This window comes from Barbatula barbatula (genome assembly GCF_947034865.1).
Source record: "Barbatula barbatula genome assembly, chromosome: 2".
NCBI classification, from domain to species: Eukaryota; Metazoa; Chordata; class Actinopteri; order Cypriniformes; family Nemacheilidae; genus Barbatula; species Barbatula barbatula.
In genome coordinates this window covers 19,225,550-19,247,543 of record NC_136767.1, presented here as the reverse complement: position 1 = coordinate 19,247,543, position 21,994 = coordinate 19,225,550, and the positions used below count along the sequence as shown (strand labels likewise).

The window sequence follows — 21,994 nt, the reverse complement described above, 5'->3', positions numbered from 1 at the left end:
GGCAACAGAGGTACGGAGTGCCTCTGTAAACAATGCTGGACCTTATCCAAGCCCCCAAATCAGGGCAGACTCAGACATTACCCGATGAAAACGAAACCTTTGCTTAGCCCACCCCCTCTTAACCCCGCTTTTCCTGGAGCAGTAAAAGTATCCTTTCTATCTGCTCAGGTATGTGCTAATGGGTCTCCATGACATTAGAGTCCATTCATAGACCCTTGAAGTGTAGCTTCAGGGTAAGGTGTCCTGCCTTTTTTTCTAATTCTTTTATTCAAGTCTCAAAATCTAACAAAAATATCGAATGAGATTCAGAAGTCTGTAGTCTGATTTCTGAAGCCTAGATAGTCATAACTATACAGTTGCATCTAAAACATTTTTATTAGAAGTTGGTGGAAAAGTAATCTTTCATCTAAAACCAGCAAGCCAGCAAAGACAGGTTCCTTGGCTAGTTTATTGCTTAAGAAAAGGTATACTTGAATTTAATAGAAAAGACAACGGATTACTCTGTTTTGATTAAATAAGTTTATTTCGATCAGTTACATATAGGGTGTATATCACCGTGGGAGCATCACAGTAAACTTCCTAGATACTTTTCTTCTTTATAATCACATATGCTCTAAAAATAAAATCACCTTTGAATTTCTGCTTGATATCAGAAATAGGTTACATTTTACAGAATTCTTGTATGACAAGAAAATGTGCATTCTGAAATACTCAACTCACACCATTTAGCAATTACAATGATCTCACATAATTACTCATCAGCATCTGATTTGTTATCGGCATAAACGTGGCACTACAGAAATAAGGCCAGTCATTCATCTTTAGATCACTGTGAGTGTTGCCTTTCAAACAAATAAACAATATTTATAATAATCAACAGCATGTAATATAACTTTCAAAAGCTAGTAGCCAGGCAGTGAATGGGAAATAATCCTTCAAAGCTAGCACTTACAAAATGCCAGTGTAAAACTATTGGATTAAACAGTAAAACAAAACCCCCTGATGAGCACACGAGTCACACATTTGTGCAAAAAACAGGTCAATGATCAAATCATTGGTCTAACAAAATGAATGATGTGTTTTTTTTTGGCATGCTGTGCCTCTGTGTGCGTGTGTATGTGTAAATAATTGGCTCGGGTCTCCTTGACCTGTGAACACAGTTCTCCGAGATGAACGATGGAGATTCTTCACTGGTGATGAGGATTCGTGGGCATTTTCAACCAAAAATAAACCTAAACCGAACTGTACATTATCTATAACATTATATTCCCTTTATACCATCTTATCAGCATGGGTAGTAAATAAACAAAACATAATAAATACATAGCATCAAAGCAGTTTGTTTACAATATATTAAAATTGCTGCATAATATAGTTTATCTTTATAGTGTTTATATATAAAACTCATATTTGTAAAAATAAAGAAAAAAGACACAATAATACAAAAGCTTCATTGCGATCAACTTGCATGTGTAAACACATTGGATTGGACAGAATCACATTCAAAGTCTTTTCACCTGGCATGATCAAAGCTTAGACCGGCGAACAGGGACGGTAATTTCACGTGACATGTTAAGTCAGACCTTCAAAATAACAGCATTATGCTAAAGCTTTTCCCGCTCTTCCGATGAACACTTCACTATACAGGCAAGGTGCTTTTTCATGACGGGAAAATTTTACTTTAACAGCTTTTTGCAGACAAACACAAACATTTGGTTGCTAACACCAAAAAAGTGACAGTGGTGTGATCTGAGAAATCGAAATGAATATGAGAATATTTGCATTATTGCCACTGTCAAAGCTAACTCTTAAAAATTGCATATATTACATAACTATTTTCCAAAGATAAACCACACCGGCCAATAACAGAAAAATATTCTGCAGCTGTACTGTTCTTTCGTTCCTAATGCTTTTCTTAGTTCATGCAACATATTCATATAACTGCATCAGCTCTGAAACAGCTAAAAATCGATCCACAGAATAAAAAAGACTGAAAGGCCTTTAGAAACAATATGCACAACAACTGACTTCACCAGATTTGTCCAAATTCCTATAATAATTCAAATAAAAACGCCTCAGAATTGAGCATTCCTCTTTGAAAAAGGATGGAATTGACACCGATACACTATCAGCCTTTCTCTCCCTCTCTTTTCTTTTTCAGTAAAGGGATTTGTAAAACCAAATGAGAAGGTAACCCAGCATACAAAGACTGATTCTTATAGACGAGCTTTGAATCTGAACCCCAGTTAAATGAAAGTTTGCCTGGCTGGGTGTGTAACCGGCACTGTGGAAAGAATGCTGGGCTGCCGCAAGATAAGCAACGATAACCTTGTCTTTGTTCACTTGTACGAATACTTTCAGTATTTCTGCTTTTCTCTTGGGCAAACTGTGTGATGTGCCCATGTCCTGTTTAACCTGGCGGACTGCTCAATAACTCCTAATCGGATTGAGACAAGCTCAATATGAAAGAATTTACAAAGTTTTTTTGTAAAAAACAAGATACTATTTACAATCCAGTGTTCTTATATTTGCTGTCTTTATAAATTCCTCCACTTTAGAATTTATAAGCGCACAGTTAGAGAATTAAAATTAGAATTGTGTCATGCGTGACTGCATGGTGTAACTGGCACTGCATTAAAATGGTAAGTGCTAAGAAAAATAAAGAAAAATAAATGTAATAAGAAAAGAAACACAAGACCAGGGACCAGACCTACACCGATCTTAAGGCAGGGCTCGCATAGTGTTGGTATTTGTGATGTAAGCCAATCTTTCAGCTTCATATCTTACGTATTTTCAGAATCCGGTTTATTGGTGATCCCCTGTTGACTGTTAGCACGATCGGTACTGGTCCCCATTAGGAATGTGATGCTATGGCACTTGGTGCAGATCGACAGGCAGCGTGACAGGACGGGAGCGTGTCTCTGTGCTGTGTTCAGTAGTATTGCACAAAGAGTGCTAACTTATCTTCATCTAAATACCCATCAAGAGCCCAGGTGACTCTTTTTTTACCCCTCTTAATATAATACATCTTTAATAGCTGCACACCAGCTGCTGATTGGCTGACCTTTGTACATCACATTGGCACTCGCCAGCCGACTGGTGTGATTCCAGGTTTCCAGGGCAAGCAAAGTGTGACTTCCGAACAGCCTTCACCGAATGGAACGAATAAAGCAGAGATGATGATGCAATGAGAATAGAAAATGTTGCGTGTGCGTATTGTGAGTTAGCTGCAAGATTTCATCCTTCTGCTTGCCCACTTCATGGGGTGACCTGAAAGAGAGAAAGAATGGTGTAAGTATTTCACTGTTTGTAGTCGTTGAATAAGAGCAAATACACCCAAGTCTCTGGTTTCACAACATGATGTTTCATTTTAATTATTATAACTCGGTAACCCGCTGAGCCATCTGTGTGGTGCTTCTGGTAAGCAAAGCCAAACACGCACCCACATGCGCACACAAGGCATATCCTGAGTGCAAATGCTGTCCCCAACTGCACCACGGACATCACCATGTGTTTATCCCAAAGCTGACACATATTCAGTTTAATAACATTTTCATCTGAAACCGCAGAGAGCGACTGCTTTGTAAGATGATATTCCCATCATGCCACAAATGTTTCAAATCGCTGAGTTATTAAGTTCAGACAATCGCATCAGCAACGCTTTCCAGAGCATCCAGGGTCTTGTTTAGGATTTGACTATCATTATGCTATGAATAATCTGACCCAGAAGGTCTTTCGCTACAATAAGCAAGGATTAGAGTTTTAGGCTGTTGTGTTTCTTGTTTTTTTTCATAATGTGATAGTACACACTCATACACAGCGGAAAAAAAGCTTTGGCACAGAAAATCTGTAATTATGAAATAATACTCGATGTGGCCATTTAACCCCTGCAGATTTATGTAATACAGGCCCATTCATTTCACATGACAGATATGTGATTTGGGTTAATGAAGCTTCAGACCTCAGAGGGTTTCATTCAACGGTGGGTGGCCGTTGTTTATCTATTCGTGACTTAATTGTACAGTACACAAAAGCAATCTGCTCTCTCTATCAAATATATGTCATATATGCAGTACGTATACATATACATATGTACTGTATATACAATATACACCCATACTGTATATACATTTCTCTATTTTAACATCGCACAAGTTGGCTTCTGTCCATTGTGTAATGCTGCACTTTCCTCTTCTCTTTGTGCTTCGACCCCTATAGACTTAATTGATCAGAGAACTTTCCCATTTATAGAAGTGTACGAGGCTGTGTGTCTTGCCATCAGGCTCTCATTTATGCTAATTTATGTGCTTCTGACAGACCCAGCCTGAAGGCCACGGTGCTTCGTCCACTCAGAGATAACGTATTGATTTCATGTTAAACGCCAACCGGGAGGAACATCAGGAGGGTGCTGAAGGCTGTGTTGTTTACACCCTAAGACGGGGTTGTTTTTGCAGTTTCTAATTTAATAAGGGATTCGGTTTAGGCTAGAAAGAGCAGTAAAAATGGATTTGCTAATTGGAAAGTGCACAGGAGTGCACAGGATCCAAGCTTAGGCAGAAACTTTAGACACATGATATGGGAGAGCTTAAGTATAATAGACTATAATAATAGAACTCTTTCCCTGAAGAACATAATTCTTAAGCAAATTTATCACAATAACATTAAGAGGGAAAATCCGCCCTCCCGACCGATAGTTTGGGGATGCATTTTTAAGTACACTGCCCCCACACATATTGTCCTCAACCTAAGAATCTGGCAACAAGAAGTCTGTTTCCTCAAATGTTAGATGTTTTCTTTTTCTTGCATTGGGTGGTACTATATATGTCTCAAGGTCAAATAAAGCAATAAGACTCATAACAGTGAGTGTGAAAGGCTGATAAGAGAAGCAGGGAAATGGGGCAGGAATCCAGATTTGCAATTATAAACTGCTCAAATAACAATCAAGCACTGCTCAAAATGTGTTACTGTACAGGTAAAGCTTCTACATAATATATTTTATGAACCTTTTCATTTTATTGTATTTATAAGGTAAGAAGTCACGAGCAGGTTAAGGGGTAAACAAAGGTTAAGTGTGCAGCTCTGGAATTTCATAAAGGCGGTATGTTACCATCTCTCCTGAATGCCTTCTCATAAATAATCTTTAAATAGCCATTGTATTCTTTATTTAAAAGGTCAGCAAGGCACAATTATGTTAGGAAATGACCAAGGGGCCTTTGTTGGAATCAGATACAGGAATTTGACCAGGTCTTACCTTTACAGTGGATGGCTGTCGGGAAAGCTGGTCCACTCTAGAGGAAAAGAGAAAAGCAGAATAATGAGAAAAAGCAAAGCTCTGATTGATTGCGATTACCTGAACACAGAAAAGATCCATTTAAATATACATTTACAGCAGCAGTAATAAAATATAAGACCCGGAAGCTAAAGCTCAATAAGTTATGAAGTAAGGCAGACGCAGCTAGTGGTTTGAGTCGGTATGACCACAAATGGCAGGGGTAGTAAAAGAACCTGGTGAGGATCCAATTTCATAATGCAGGAAAAACTAAAAGTCAGAGTAAAATGAACATATGGTGCCTCCATTTGGGAAAATACTACTCGCATGACCTTTAACTTTTGGCATTTTGTTTATTGTTAACAGCACCTCTGCTCTTTTTCTGCGCTATGATGAACCAATAAAGACAGGCATCATTGAAATGTGTTCATGTTCCCCGCAGAAGCAGTTTAGGGATGCTAAACAGTCTCCATGGATGCCCCACCAACCAACAACGCAAAGGATGCGAGACAAATGTGTGTGTGTGTTTTTGTGTGACTGCTTGGGTGCACAGTGTTTTCCCCTGCGCTATAAATGGCTCCCTCTTGGGCCAAAACAGCGAACAACCTAGAAATAATAAAGCCCTCTTCAAGCTCGATATACAGTTTATTCCTTCGCTTCAGTGAGCGGCTTTCATTTTGCATGTCATGGTTTATAAATAGCAGAGGATGCATAAGGACGGGGGAAGACTGTGTAAAAGATATTGTGAGTAAAAAACGAATGGGCAAGAATAGCTCAGTTTTAATAAAAGCTCTATTTTTGGACTGCACGAATGCCTGCAGTGATGCAGTGTTTATGAAAAATCCCGATTGTGGATGCAAGAGAGTATTGGTTGTAAATGTTTAATGTACTAGTGCACGGGTTCATTATCACAAGAGATAAATGATGTTTTACTGAATCCACAAACATAACTGTGTAATCTCTGAAGCTGCTGCTTCGGCAAGCGCAGTATTTCATCACATCGCAGATTAGGTAAAACATCATTAAATAAACATAACTGCGATATAGCTGTATCATCCCATAAGGTTGAATCTGTGTCTTACATCTGTGCTAAATCTCAAACGTTTCTCAAGATTATTGATACACTTATATTTAAGCATTGCCAAAGGTTGTTTTTGTATCTTTAAGACAGTAGTACACCGTATTTAGAAAACTATAAATAACACTATAAAATGATTAAGCAACTTCTTGTGGTGTATAATGGCTGATATATTTATAACATGTGGCTAAACAAAAGGAAGCCTCAACCTCCTAGGCCGTGTCTCTAAGATCTATCGTGGGAAGATCTTCAGAGAGTCCGCAGAAATCCAACATACCACCCTGCCTAAAAATGTCCCCAAGCAGACAGGAAGGAAGTCATTTTTGAGTGGCAACCCACAAAGGAAATCCACTTGATAAAAGACGGACGCAAAAAAAGAAAGTAAGTCATACAGTTCGGGTTTGATGTTTGTATTTACCTTTTAAGGGAATGGGTCTCTACTATACGCAAACTGGCGTTTAACTTTGTTAAAAAAAATTTAGGCACAAATATACATATATAGCTTAAGTAAGCTCTGTTAAAATGCAATGGTATACATAATGAGAAAAGCAAAAGACAATATCGGGGTTTAATTGAAGTTTAGTTTAGTGTCACAATTACATTTTTTAATAAGACCAACCGTACTACTCGCATAAAATTGGCTTAGTTAGGTTGACTCTGCTGTTTTTAAAAAATGATCTATTTTAGATAATGGTAAATGTCATAATGGTTATGCTTACATTATGTCACACTATTACACTATGTCCTTCATTTTTACAGTCATGGTCAATACAAGCACTACCTTGCCAGGAGCTCACTCTGACATCTTTAACCTATAAGAAATATTCACTTTACCCTCGGCGGATTACTTATGCCATGTGTCATTGTCTGAGAATAGATCTCTGTCCGCCTATCGCCAGTGTAACTCGTTCAACCTCACGGATAAGCCAGATCCACCTTGGGCTATTCACCAGCCACACATGGCTGTCCAAGATAGCCAAAATCACCATGGCAACAGCTATTCTCTGACCTGTCATTGTCAGTGACAGAAATGATAAACGGAAGCCCTGTTTAGGAAAGTGAAGTGTCGAACCCTTGCAATGAACTGAGACACCCGATCTTTAGATTTTATAAAGACGACTTGATTTGACTGAAATACTGCAAGCTATTAAGATTATGGGTGAAGACGCAAGCACTCACTGTTGATCCGCTTTGTCACGATCATCGAGATAGAACAGGGCGGTGGCGAGGAAGAACATCCCTCCCAGCACGATGACAAACGGGCAGAGCATGAGAGCATAGCCCAAACTCAAGAACTGCCATAACACTGACGAGGTGTAGTTCTGCTGCAGCCCATCTGATATCTGCATGAAGACAAAGAGGAAAAAGGACACTCATGAGCATATGAAAGAAACTGACGTTAACAAAAGAATTATCTTCTTAATATTGTCTTCAAGATCTAAGCCGTGTCATTAAGTCACTGAGTATGTGAGTGGACAGTTAATCTTTTACCGACACATCCCCATTGTGTCAATAAATCTATAACAGAACAACCAACATTAATTAAACTATTGATTCAATTAAGGGGACATTTTGTTTGAATATACAAAAACTCTGCGCCACTAATGTTTATTTCAAATAAAATATATTTTTATAGTATTTTTCAGAATATTACATGACATCAAAGCAGAAAAAGACTACAAAGGTGTATGAAATGTATATGATATGTGGTATTATTATAGAATACAAAGCACAGTGGCTGTACCAACCATGAAAATAATCAGACTGTTATATATAGTGTTATTAAATAAGCCTGTGTATTATATTATTAATAGGATGTATATATAACCAAAGTGAATATGATTGGAATAGTAATTTTTCCTACTTTGGTGGCCAAGAACTGTTTGATTACAAGCATTCTTCCAAATGTTTTTCTCTTTGTAGATCAGAAGAAAGATATTTACAGATTTGGAAAAACTCGAGTAAATTATGACAGAAATAAAATTGTGTGACATAAATCAAGCACAAGCCCTATAGTTAAACTCTTCTAGCTCTCCTTAAGTATTTAATTACATTACAAAATAACGCAAATCATGCGTATATTTTGTAACATAAAATATGACCAAGTACTGACAGCTGCATTAAAGCTTTACACGGCTAATAATCTCTCTGACTTTTCGCGTAACCACTAGCATTGGTCTCACGGGTGGAGTAAGAATGCTGACTCTAAAAGGTGTATGAGTGTGTGCTGACAGCAAAGCCCTGTGTGTATGCCGACCCTCACTATGCCAAACATTAATGTAGAGTTATTTCTACATATAAAATAGGGCCGAGATTGAGCGTTTCTAGTGCGTGTCTAATGAGATTTTGGAGAAAAGATGGTAGATTGTGGCTTATTTTGATAGATAATTACACCACCCACTTTACCTTAAGGCTGTATATGCACAGACAGGTGCTCTGAATGTTTGTCCGTCAGTTAGAGGGAAATGAAGCATTACCAGCTATTTAGGAAACGCTATTTCATTTACAGGCCTCGCACATACTGTGTAGCAGTGTTATTTTCCTACTTTTACCTCAACTGACAGCGGTAATGGGTTCCTGTAACTAGATTGGTAGAATATTGCGTAGCATCGCAGAGGTCATGGGCTTGCTGTCAGGGAAGACATGTACAGCTCGAATGCACTTCAAGTTGCTTAAACAAGCAGGCTTATTTACTCAAAAAGCAAGACACCGTGAACCTCTACAGTCTAGAAACACCACAGTGTGATCTAGTGTCAAAGTTCCTGTGTCTTTCCTCTAAAAACTGTTCTTGTTTTTACTCAGCGTTGGAGGACTTTGTGCGACAGCAGTACGTCACAGCAAGCTTCTCACCAGCCTGTCAGACCTCCGGGGTGAAATTATCGAGTAACTGTTGATGCATGATTTTGTCCTCCGTTTGTGAGTTTGCAATGCCCAAAACTTCCTTTGAGGATAACTCGAGTCATTATCTAGAAATATTGTTATATTCCCAGAAAGAATGAGTCATTTTTAACTTGACCGCTTTTTTTTATAGCCACAAAACAAAAAAGTAGAAAATATGTAACAAAACGCTGTCTGCCAGCATTGTTGAGAGCAATTTAAGTAGATGTAATGTGGTAGGTTGCTAACACTTTATCTGAGTGAACTTGACCTCTGCTCTTTAAGAGAGACCAACGCATTCCTGTCAATTAAGACGGCTTAACTCTGGACTCTGAAATGCTCACGTTTCTAACCCTTCTCGTATTTGCATGTTTTCTGAAACACTCGACTAGATTTAGTCTGTCTGGGAAATTGTTTGCAATCTACCTGCTTTCTGTATACAGTCTGAGTGTATAACTCATGATATTAGATTCCACGGAAAAAAACATCTACGCATAACAGGTCAGGAACTATATTAACTGTGTCAGACAAGTGGTTCAAATACCAATGTCTGTGATGGAGAGATTAAAAGATGTATAAACAACCTACAGACAGATTAGTCAAGAGTCATACTGTTTTGTTGTGTGCATATGGCACACGCTTGACTAAAGTGTGAGTAAGAGATAAAAGAGCAAACAATGTCTCCTGTTAAGTACACGCTGTAAATGTAATTCTATTGTAAAAGGTTAGAAGTGATAATGGTTAAATGAATAATAGGCCTCTTAGTCCTTTTTCACAGGGGGCTCTGAAGCTGTCAGAATCACGTACAGAAGTTACTGTTTAGCTTGGATTGACTCCAATGCCTCCTGTTCGGAATTCCAGGAATGTCTGGCAGGAGTAGGAAGTCTAGGAACCACTGTGTGCTTTTTCCGGAGTTGAAGAATGGTGATTTTTTTTGGTGCAATGTGATCAGTTCAGCTTTGTTTTGTTAACAGTGGAAAACTGAAACGGTGCCACGGTGACTGTTAGGAATCGGAGAATACAATATTGTACGGCACAAGGCAGGGCAGCTTATAGTTATACAAAAGTGCGTAAGAGTTAGAAGGGAATACTTGTGGATGAATGTAGCCTTGAATGAGAGGGTTACTGGCTTATGAACAACAGAATTATGTCTCTTGAGGATAGGTTTTGCTGGAAAGACGTGCAAATCAGAAGGATTGGGAAAACTATTTTTCCCCCAGAAATTTCACTATTGTAATTTAAACAGCCATGTCACATGTGTCTTTTTGTGTTTCTTTACATAAAATCTGCATATTTTATGTAACATTTCGTTACACTGTACTTGTATATGTGTAATGACAATAAAGTTGAATCTAATCTAATCTAAAAATATGGAGATCTACCTATAGCTGACTTTCTCCATATTCATGTTATCTTTCAAAACTGCTTGTTTGGCAATAAACCGACTGTGGTTATCTATCTGAAGTGCTAAGCGAAGATTAAATATTGATTCAAACTGCACGAATCCTCACCAGACAATATAAGTTTGCTTGTAACCAAAAAGTTCTAATGACAATGGTAGTCAAAAGTGCCCCAAAACGTTTTGCTGTCCTACATTATTCCAAATATCTTCTTTCCTCAACAGAACAAAGAGGAAAAATATATATAAAGTAATTTTCCTTCTGGTTATAAGCATTCTCCCAAATATCTTTCTCTGTGTTCATCAGAAAAAATAAATCTTAAAGACTCAAAGATGAGTAAATAATGACAGAATTGTTTTTGGGTAAACTATCCCTTTAAAATACCTGAGAGAAGCGCTCTGTACACACCGAATTCTGACTGTACTGTAACATTAAGTTTTCCGCATGTCATGATGGTTTTTGTTGCAATATTTGCCCTGTGTGTTAGACATTCTTACCAAGCCAATGAGGTACGGGCTCCCAGCATCCCCTAGTAAATGTGAGGTAAAGCCCTGAAAGGCAATAGCAGTGGCCCTTCTAGTTGGTATGACAACGTACTTTTGAGAGAGAGAGAGAGAGAGAGAACAGGTTCAACAAAGGTAATGGCAAAACAAGAAAAAAAACATGTGAAATCATAACAGGAAAACAAAAAATCCACGTGTTTCCTTAAACAGAACTGTTCACCGCATTGCCATTAAACTTCCAACTCTGTCAGAGTGTTTTATCCGCTCTGAGGCTGACTCGAGTTAGCTCAATAAAATTCATAACAGTTTTTCTTAATAAATCTTTCACTCTGTCCTAAACACACACACATTCTCCCTTTGTGCTTTAACTTAATTCCTTAACACACACACAAAACATACAAAGTGGGATTGTTATTGAGTTTTAGTTTCCATGAGTGGCATTTCCATTAGGAGCAATCAAAGGCAGCAATTTTGTCTTGGGTCCCACCCAGGCTATATACCAAACCTTGTAGTCATCCATCCTAACATTCAAAATAAGAACCTCACTTGGGAAGATGACCACTTTTGTTACAGTTAAAGGCTTTAAAGTTTCCACTCAGCCCAGCAGATAAATACAGCCTTTCAATACGTACCATTAAAATGTCCGCCGTAATGGCCCAGTTCAAAAACAGCAGCGTCTCTCCAATGAAAATGCAGATCTGAGAGAAACACAGAGAGGGAGGAGAAAAAATATAAAAGAGAGGTCAATCGTATTTCATTATGTAGATCGAAAAGACTAAAATAACCTTGCTGAATCAAACTTTGTGGGGAACGGAAACGTGTCATTAATGTGGGTGAACTGTACTGTATGTAATTTTATTTATTTAAGGGCAACAGAACTGTTTCTTGCCCCAAACCATAAAAACCTAGACAAGCACTTAAAGCATTAAACTAAAGTGAACCTCAAACGTCTGGCAACTGAAAACTTGAGTTTAACAAGTTATTTTAACACACTCGAGCAGTCCCATGAGAACCGACTAACTGACTTGAGAATTCCCACACAAATTAGTTGCCATCACACAGTGTCTAGTCTAGATTTCCAGGGTGCTTATTGGCAAATTGAGACAAGTATTGAATATCTTAACTAATCTGAGTGACTTGACAATGTGCACAGTGTTCAGCCCCAAAAGTGACTGACGGCAGCTGCCGGGCAGACCTAGGGTCAATCCAGACGGGATTGTGTGAAAAACTTAGGTTGCAGGGGAATCTGATCTCTCCAGTGGCTGTTTGATTCTGACAGGGTCTTGTTTTATGTTGGGCTTTGAGAGGTATGCATAACTGACAGAGGCATGACCTCAAGGTGTAAAGCAGAGGCGAGGGTTTTGGAGAATAAGCTATATGAGCTATACTGTGTGTGTCCATGCCATTCCAACATTACAGTATATGTCAGAGTAAAATAATACTTAAAAGTAGGAATGTGCGGGTGTGTTCGGACATGCAAGAAACCCGGTCCCAAAGTGAGCTAAGACTCAGACAGCGTGACGGACAGACAGGCTAAAACTGTAAAGCCCTGCAGGACTCTGGTTCAGGGCTGTAGTTCGATCAGTCAGTACACTGACCAGACAGCAGCTGTCCCTACTGGAACAGACCCTCGCTCGCTCTGCCTCTCTCTAGCACGCTGTCACATTCTCAGACACCACATCTGTCACTATCACATTTTCTCACTCCAAATATTTTCACTACTTTGAGTTTTGGATTTCTTGTTTTTCATATGGATGTAATTGCATAGGTGATTGAGGAGGTGCCTATGTCTTTGGCTGGCAGTGAAGTATATGTTTTACCAAGTATTGCCACTACTGTGTTTCACCTGTCTGAAAAGATGGCATAAATCACTGGCATATTTGGCTTGTGTTCAAATTGTGTGTCAGTGTCACTAAGAAGCCAATAAGGAGAGAATCCAGGTATATTTACAGTACACCACTATAGCAACGGACTCTGCATTGTAACAATAATACTGTAGCTCAACAATATCTGATGGCATAGATATGGAAAGAGTGTCATAAAGACATGTGCTCCAAGTTTGAAAAGATGTCTGTAATGTCTGTTACTGTCATTCATGTCTATAAATACCCCAAAATCTGTGATTGCTTACTGTAAAATCTGCACATGTTCCTCTCTATAAGATTGACAGTGCACTGCATGAGACAAATACACTTTTTATTTTTATGCAGAATGCTCCAGAAAACAACTTTCTAAAGTTATATTATATTTGAATGTTAACTTGTACGTGTAGCAATTACCATGTATTGATTTGTATGTGATGATACATTTTCAATGGAAGATTATAAAAACAATTTGTCTATGAGTGAGTCCACAATCTATTGCAAATGTTAAAAAAAGCAGATGAGGGTTTAGAAATAATAAAGTTAGGTCAGCTGAGGGTACTCAAGCTGTTTATAGTAAAGAAAAGAATGTAAACATTGGCAAAGGTTGATAATATATCTTAAATATGACACCATATAGGTGGCATTATCACAGTAGACCTGTTCACAGGAAAAAGTAAACAACCTTTTACTCGAAAATGTTAAGCATTTTGTTCTGATCCGATTGTGTTTTTTGTGTGTGTGACCTGACTAATATTAGTTTTTTAATAAAGAATAACGTTTCTCTATTAGTGACTCAAAAATACCACAGTCTATTGTTTCTCAGCAGTAACTGCGCCCTTTTCCTGGTTTTACATGCCAATTAAACAAGCAATGCCTTTCTTATTCTTTTAGTGTCGGGTTTGGACCTAACAACCCTGCCAAGCAACTATGGGTGTTAAAGCCACTAAATGCAACAGGCTTTGAATCGCTTAAACCCTTACACTGAGGTCTGAATAGAAATGACCTTATTTCATCCTGGCTATGAGAGGACTCATTGTAATAGAAGGACAGTCAGATGGGAGTTGTACCAGCGATATTTAGGGCATTATGTTAGTGCAGAAAGCCAATCAGGAGAGAATCCAGATATTAACACCATTCCAGGTCAGCCAATGCATGTTTTCTATAAAATGTATTTCTCTACGATCAGGAGTGAGAATTTCAACAACAATAGAGCCACTTACATATGCGCCCGCAATGCTCTTCTTTGCCACAACGAAGATGAGGCAGATGAATATGGCAGAGCCAAGCATGCTGACCGCACACACCAGGGGGTCGGCACGTTCCGTCTTCTGCCTACAAAGTCGTGTGGTCACAGCGCCGATCACCACTCCCAGCAAACCTGTCACGCAGGTGATGGCCCCGAATATCAAACTGGAGATGAGAGAGAAACACGTAAGTTTTAAAGTTGTGCGTGTGTGGTAATGATGAGCGTGTGTATGTGTGTTCTGACCTGTCTTTGCTGCTACAGGGCTGAAAGGTGCAGGTCACTGCTGTCTTCTGTACCACCTGAGCTCTGAACAGGTACTGAGGGATCCAGATGCCAAACGCTCCCGTGGCAAATGACACGGCCGCCGACGCCAGAGATGAGAAGACATAACTACGGCTGGGTAGCACAAACAGGTTTATAAAAAGTTAGGAATATGCATCATACTACTATAACACACAATTATTCAAACACATTTTCTCTTCAATTACAGATCAGAAAGAAATGAATTAAATTGTGACATACTTTTTGGCAAGAGCTTTCATGTCACAGAGCCAGGAAGTGCGTGTCTTTAGACGTCCTGCGATCTGGTCAGCACTCCCTCTCTTCGGTTCAGGTACGAAAGCAAGGATGAGTGTTCCAGCAGTCAACCCCAACATTGGAGAAACCTTTAAAGAGAAGATATTTGTGAACAGGAAATCACTTTGAATATCAGTGGAGAAGAGCAACCTCGTAGCTCCCCTGTTTGTTTCTGTGTTTACAGGTCGGTTGTCGAAATAACCACGACAGCGGTGCCTGGCTCTAGAGCTCTGCAGATGGATACTGGGTGTGATCTGGAGCACCCTGATGAAACACATCCCATATCTTCGTGTCTGTGAGTTACTGGAAATCCCCTTGAAATTACACAACACACGCTCGAGTTTTGAGACACTAGTGTGCGCAGACAGTATACTTGTTTAGAGAGATGTTTATCATCATCGTTGAAAACCGTAGGAACTGAAGCTGCATTGAAAGTATTTTCACAGGGCTGGTCCAATATTTCCTTATTGATGGATTATACTGTCAGATTGAATATTATCTTGATGACTTGACTGAAGGGCTTCTTGATTACAGTTAAAACACAATTTATTAACAAAGATGCTGCATAAAGCAACTATGCTTTATCAACCTTAAACAAAACTAAACATATTATGCAGACTTGTAATATTATAAGTACATAAAATAGAATCTCTGGCCGAACAAACGTTTTAAATGTTTAAAAACTTGATGAAATCATGTTCACTTTATATATTTTATACGACTATTTAAATTCCCTCGCACACTTTCTTACTCCGTACTGTAATTATGAAAACATTTCTTCTATTACCAAGAGTCAGTGCTACCATTCAAACAAGTATTTTGTCTGAGTAATGAAAAGAAATAGCCTCACGTCCTGTTTAGTCTAACAATATGATGCTATTCTGTGATTATCCGGCGGTTACAGATTTTTTATAATAACTGTGTATATTGTTGGCAGTGTGGTGTAGCCAAGTACACTTCTGAGCAAAGTGGACTCCATTAGGTGATGTATCTTTAACTTCATCCTCTCTTTCTCAGTTTTCTCCCTTGTGTGGGAGCAGCTGTGGTCCACCAGGCCATGAGCTATTATTTCTTTTATCATCCTTCTTGATGGCTAACGGCAGTTGTGTGTGTGTGTCAATATGAGTGTGTGTTAGTCGGTTTGCTCGCCCACATAGAAGGCCCTGCGTCTCCCGTGAAAGCCGAAGCAATTCTGTCTGTCAGGTGCAATCCTCCTGGAGATTATTTATTGTACATTAATGCAACGCTTTTGTTTAAACACTTTTTGCATGTTTATGCGAGCAATTGTGTATGCATGTAAAAACCTCTGATCTGCAGTGTGTACATTTAAGATAAACCTGCAGAGAGATATAGAAAAAGTGAAAAGAATAGATGCTGCATGACCTTGAAATGCTGCTGATTTAATAGTTAGACTAAATGTGTCTCTATGTGCACTGCAGTGCTTCTTATACACTATTTGCTTTAAACACTATTTGTATGTTTATGCGAGCGACTGTGTATGTATGTAAAGAAATCTGATCTGCAGTGTGTAAATTTAACATAAACCTGCAGAGAGATATAGAAAAAGTGAAAAGAATAGATACTGCATGACCTTGAAATGCTGCTGATTCAATAGTTAGACTAAATGTGTCTCTATGTGCACTGCAGTGCTTTTGATACAGAGCTGCAGTGTCTCTAAACCCTGGATTTGGTCTTGTTATCACTTCATAACTAGAAAACCCAGCAGCCTTCAAAGATGAGCCTTGCTGTGAACCTATTTTTTAGGGTCATACTGAGGGGATCCCTCAGATCCCTGGTGGATTTAGTGTCATATCAAAGCCTACGTGATAAGTCATCTTGAACTCTGACTGTCTCGCGCTCAGTTTAGGTATTTCCTGTTAATCTGAAGCGTGTGTGGTGGATTCCTTCGCGGTTGTTAAGGTCAGAATTGGAACGGTGGACACCGGGCGCGTTTTATCGGAGAAAGAGAGATCAATGTGTAATTTCCTCTCTGATCTACAGAAGATTGATATGGGTTGCCATAATTATGACATAATCCCCCACATGAAACACCATACCCTTCACTCAAAAGAAATAAAATACGCAACCCGCTTTTAGTCTTGCTCCCTCTTCAAGAAAGGAAGGCCATTGAGTGCTTTAGAAGCCTGCGCGAAAACAAGCGGAAGGTGGCACGGAGTGTGTTTTCCCATCTCTGAGCAGGATATGACTGATATGGAGTCCTTTTTCATCTGTCTGTTGTTTTCACACTCATTAAAAGTGCCAGTGATGATTAATTGTCCCCCTCAACCCCGAGCTTTGTCCTTGCAAGGAATGTTTTACTCGGTCCATGTTAAACAATAGGGCTCTGCTGCTGTTTGCAAAAGCGTTCCGAAAATGTAACTCTGAATAAAGCCGTCCAGAGGGCCATATAACTGTCATGTAAAGAGGTGTTTTTGTAAGCTTGAGAGGGTTTAACGCTCCCCTTAAAGTCTCCTTTTAGCCCTAAGAGCTTGACAACCGAATGGCACGGGTGTTTTAATAGGCAGCCACACACTGAGACGATTCACGATAAGATCCTGCACATTCTTTATGACCTCGCAATAGAAATGACTAATTAAATCCACCTGTTAATGTAAGCATTCACCTGTTAAAGTGTAAACCGAGAAAGTGAAGGGCCTGGCTTTAAAACATCAATGAGCTGACGAAGGAGATGACAGGAATCTAAAGCACTTCTAGAGGCATTTCTGTTCCACCTTCCTCATTCAATAATAAGGTTGCAGACCACATCCTTTCATTTCATACAGTAGTTAATACTGTTTTAGCTACATTAAAATGTGCTTGCTTTGGCTGTTTGGTTAAGGGCTGTGATACCTTAGGGCTACTGAGGAATACTCTACAACAAAAGGGTCTTTGTGCCACAGAGACCAAGGCGAATAGCGAGCTGGTTTACAAAAACGGCAGTGAGAACTGTGAAGACCTTGTTATTGCATTAGAGGAAGACTTAAAGAAAGCGTGTATGAGAGGTACCCGAGGGAGTTAGCGGTAATGCTAAACGAATGTGCTTTAGCTAGCAAGGTTGTCAGTGGACAGCAGCTTCAAGGGGGTAGGAATGTAGAGATGAGGGAAAGTATTTTGGGATTCACCTGTCTGCTATGGGTTTTAGGGATATTTTTGAACTTTCGAAAAGGAAATGATGTGGATTCGTGCAAGCAACGCATGCTTCCTCTAAAATATTGATACACAGAGAGAAAGAAAGAAAGAGAGAGAGAGGGAGAGAGAGAGAGAGAGAGAGAGAGAGAGAGAGATTCACAATTTTTCTTACCCTCAGTGCCCAGAACCAGTGTCCTCCAGCGTCTTTAGCAATAGATCCCAGGATGTATCCCAGACCACTGTGGAGGAGAGAGTAAAACTGATTCAATATCAACACTGCATAGAATTGTTTTAAAATACTAAAAAAGTTATTGTCATGATAATAATAAATGAACACATAATTTTTCCATACGCTCAGGTGATTTTTTACAAACAACAAGATCATCTATTGTGTTTTAGTTCTTAGATAAACAAATAATAAGCAAATACATAAATGTTGAAAAATCCAAAATGTATATGTTTAGCTATATCCCCCCCCCACGCCGAGAAAACATCATATTTTAGTCATACACGTCCAGACATCAGCGTGGCTGGCTCGCTCGCTCATTTAGTCAGTCGGTCTCTTTTCTTTCAACTGTCTGCATTTATTCCTCACAGTCTTCCCCACCCAAAGCTGTGTCATGCACCCTAAAACTTTCATGTGCCGGGTAGGCTGGCAGAACTCAACATGCATACTAATGCCGCTGATAATGGCTTTACACTTAGCATCACCTCTGGCTATGTAAGAGAGTCCACCACTTAGCTCTACTCCGGGGCTTAGAATGACAGATGGGTTTAGAGAGAGAGAGAGAGAGCGAGCAAGAGAAAAAGAGAGAGGATCATTAGGGATAGACGCCAGCGTCCCGAACTGATTCTCTTGGTTTGGACGGATTTGGCAAGTGTGATGAAATCCCAAGATCAAACGGTCAGTTGACCTTATTCCTAATTTTCATAGACTGCTTTCTCAATCCCTGTCAGCAATTAGAAGATGTGGATGCACATGCAGTTCTTCTCTACGTCTTCAGACGCAGTCTAGACTCTCTCAGCTATGCATCCTGTTTGCAGTCTGATAGAGTTCATAATTATGTTGTTATGATCTCAGTCAGGATGAAACACACAAGAACTATTCAGTTTGTCGGTTAATTATGTAGTTCGAGACGGTCGCTGAATGTTTTTTGGCTGAGCTGTCTGTCACCAGCTGGTGTATAAATAGTTTTGTCATCATGTTAAGAAATGTTGATCGGTGTATCACTATTTTTCTTTCTGTGGTTTCCTACCATCCTTTTTAGTGTCCCATTAAATAATTGAATGTCATTCTCTCTGTTGCTCCTAGGCTGGGTGCAATTGTGTCCTTGGACAATGAACCCTCCCATATTTGTACACCCTTTACGAACTTTCCCACATGGGTTTGTAAAAGGAGAAAGTGTTTTTCATACTTCTGGTACTTTATGTACAATGGCAAAGGCGTGTGGACACTAAAGAAACAAGGAGAATTGGATGAACAAGCCCAGATTGAAGATATTTCCGTACGTTTCAATTCACTGATTAAAAAAGATTATGATTACTTTGACAGAACAAATTTAATTGAAGACAAATTAAGATCCAGGCGTTTTTGTTGTGTTGAGGGTGTTTGTTTGTTGTGTCATTTAAAATTAAATGGAACTATTTAAGGATTTTATTATATTGGTACACTGGTTTTGGTAGTTCAGTGTTTCTGGCATAACTGCGTTAGCGTTATTCATCCTGTTTAAAGTTGGACCGTCGCTCCCAGCATTTAACCTCACACACACTTCCTGTGTTCCCAGACACCCACGCCAGGCTGTCGCTCAGCAGGTAAACTGCATTGCTTATTTTCAGCTGCCCCTGGCATGTCTTTCTGATGACCAGTCTGACCTATTCCGTCAAAAAATAGGAGGGAACACAAGGGTTCCAACACAAACCCACGAAAAATCTTTAGATTTTTCTTACGCATACTGTAACTGTAATACCTGAACATATGCTGTTTTTTTATTCTATAAAAGGTGACTGTGTCAGATCACCTTTCATCAGAGGTTTTTATTGTTAATTCTGAGTGTGATGTCACTTCCATATGTTTATAAGTATTTTCTAGCAGCACAAATCTTTCCATGTTTGTAAGCAACTAAAGTTTGTCCATATGAGGGCTTTCTCTGCCAAACCTTTCACTGAAGTGACTTCCTGGAAACAGTAACAACCTGACTGCCGATAAACAGGCCTCTAGACAGGAAGTAAGGCGGCACACGGCAGGGCTCGAGTCTTTCACCTCTTATTGTTTCTACTGTCGATCGCTTTGTTAGGGCCGAACCCTATTAGCCCGAACATGCCACAACTCTCCCGGGCCGACTATTTTTCCGCCTGGTCCTTTCCTCAAACTGCTCTCAATCTCTCGTCGATACTATTACTAGCCCTCAGAACAGGCCCGATAGCAACAGCTGCTGCGCTCGGATATTTCTCTTTCTCACTTCAACAGAACAGCCACTGTTGCATTTACTATACTCAATGGGTTGTCCGACTGCAACTTTGTTGTAGTTATGTGCAAGTAATTGAATACGTCCAAGCTAAGACCACTTCATGGTATCAAACATTTTGCGTTATTGTTTGTCTTCCCCTCCCGGATGATGCGAACGCCTCTAAAAATGCTACACACGTACAAGCATACATTTTTTATCACCTTCTTTCTGTTTATTCTCTCCTCCTTTTTTCTCCTCCGTTCTTTTTACACTTCAGTGTACAAAAGAAAATGGCAAGGCTTGTGTTAAAGGGATACTTCACCCAAAATTGAAAATCCTGTATAAATGTCTTTGTTCTGGGGAACACACAGAAAGATATTTGCAAGAATGCTTATAAGAGATTTAGCCCCCCATTTGCCTACCATAGTAGGAAAAATATGTGATGCGATCTGGGAAAACCCAACACATGGTGAAAATGTACAGATTGCAGGTTTAATGCCATATGAAAGTTGGGTTCAAGCCATTTCCAAAGCTTCACGCACACCTTGTATGTAACAAAAGTAATGGCAAAAGTTATCTGAAGTCGGCTGAGCGCTATAATTTTCAGGGATTTTAATAATAAAAAAACTTGCATCACATATAATAGTAGTCAAAAGGGCCCTAGAACTGTTTACTGTGTTCAACAGAACGAAAAAAATTATAAAGTAAATTGTCCTACTATGGGAGTCAATGGGGGAAAGATCTATTTGGTTATAAGCACTTCCACATATCTTTCTCTGTGTTTATCAGAACAAAGAAATGTAAACAACTCGAAGGTGAGTAAATGATGACATAATTTTTGGGTGAAGTATCCCTGTTAGTGACAGGACACTATAGACTAACATAAAGTATTTTCACGGCAGAAGCGGTTTTAAAATATAAGCATCTATTTGACCCAGGCTGATCTTTCAGATTTCCGTTTCACAGGACTGACAGTGAGATTATCTGGCTGTCAGAAACTATTCCCTTCAATTCACCTAATCTCACTTCATTCACCCCCAGCGTTTTTAATACAGTATATAATATAATTTTCATCTTACCTGCATAAAACACTATAAAAAGTTATAGAAGAATAATGCTACTATTAATTGTATAATCCTCTATATCAAAAGACCTCATTTAAATTGCCTCACCAAATTAAAAGCTTTCATTGAAGCTCTGGCCTTGCTTAGTACAATCTGCCTGTTTCTTTTGGTTAGTGTGAGTTCTGGCGTACTTGCTAAAGCTTGGAATTGCCTATTGTAAAGATTCAAGAGGTGTTGGTCACTTGGCTGTCAGCATGAACGATCCTGATGTCTGATTCTGATAAACCAAGCATAGAGACTGTTGAAACTCACCTTCCTAGTGGTATGGCCAGATAGAAGATAGAGAGCATCACGGTCCTTTTGTTGTTGGTAAACAGGTCTCCAATGATGGTGGGAGAGATAGAGGAGTAGCTCGATTCTCCGATACCCACCAGACACCTGGACAGCACCAGCAGCCAGTAATGCTGCAAAGAAAGAGTTTGTGTCATTAAAAAAATAAACTACTTGTAAGTCGCTTTGGATAAAAGCGTCTGCCAAAAT

At 39.2% G+C, this 21,994-nt stretch overlaps 1 protein-coding gene across 1 annotated transcript in view; it reads right to left on the bottom strand.

The window, feature by feature from the left end:
* Positions 1-508: 508 nt before the first annotated feature.
* The window catches only part of spns2 (SPNS lysolipid transporter 2, sphingosine-1-phosphate), a 60,697-nt gene continuing 39,211 nt past the window's right edge, over positions 509-21,994 (bottom strand). The window contains exons 4-13 of the mRNA XM_079450442.1: positions 21,767-21,918; positions 18,116-18,182; positions 14,761-14,903; positions 14,482-14,634; positions 14,213-14,402; positions 11,760-11,825; positions 11,122-11,220; positions 7,527-7,690; positions 5,252-5,288; positions 509-3,270 (exon numbers count right to left, since the gene is read on the bottom strand). Coding sequence (XP_079306568.1) covers positions 3,259-3,270; positions 5,252-5,288; positions 7,527-7,690; positions 11,122-11,220; positions 11,760-11,825; positions 14,213-14,402; positions 14,482-14,634; positions 14,761-14,903; positions 18,116-18,182; positions 21,767-21,918 — 1,083 coding nt within the window. The 3' untranslated portion in view covers positions 509-3,258. The remainder of the gene's footprint in view (positions 3,271-5,251; positions 5,289-7,526; positions 7,691-11,121; positions 11,221-11,759; positions 11,826-14,212; positions 14,403-14,481; positions 14,635-14,760; positions 14,904-18,115; positions 18,183-21,766; positions 21,919-21,994) is intronic.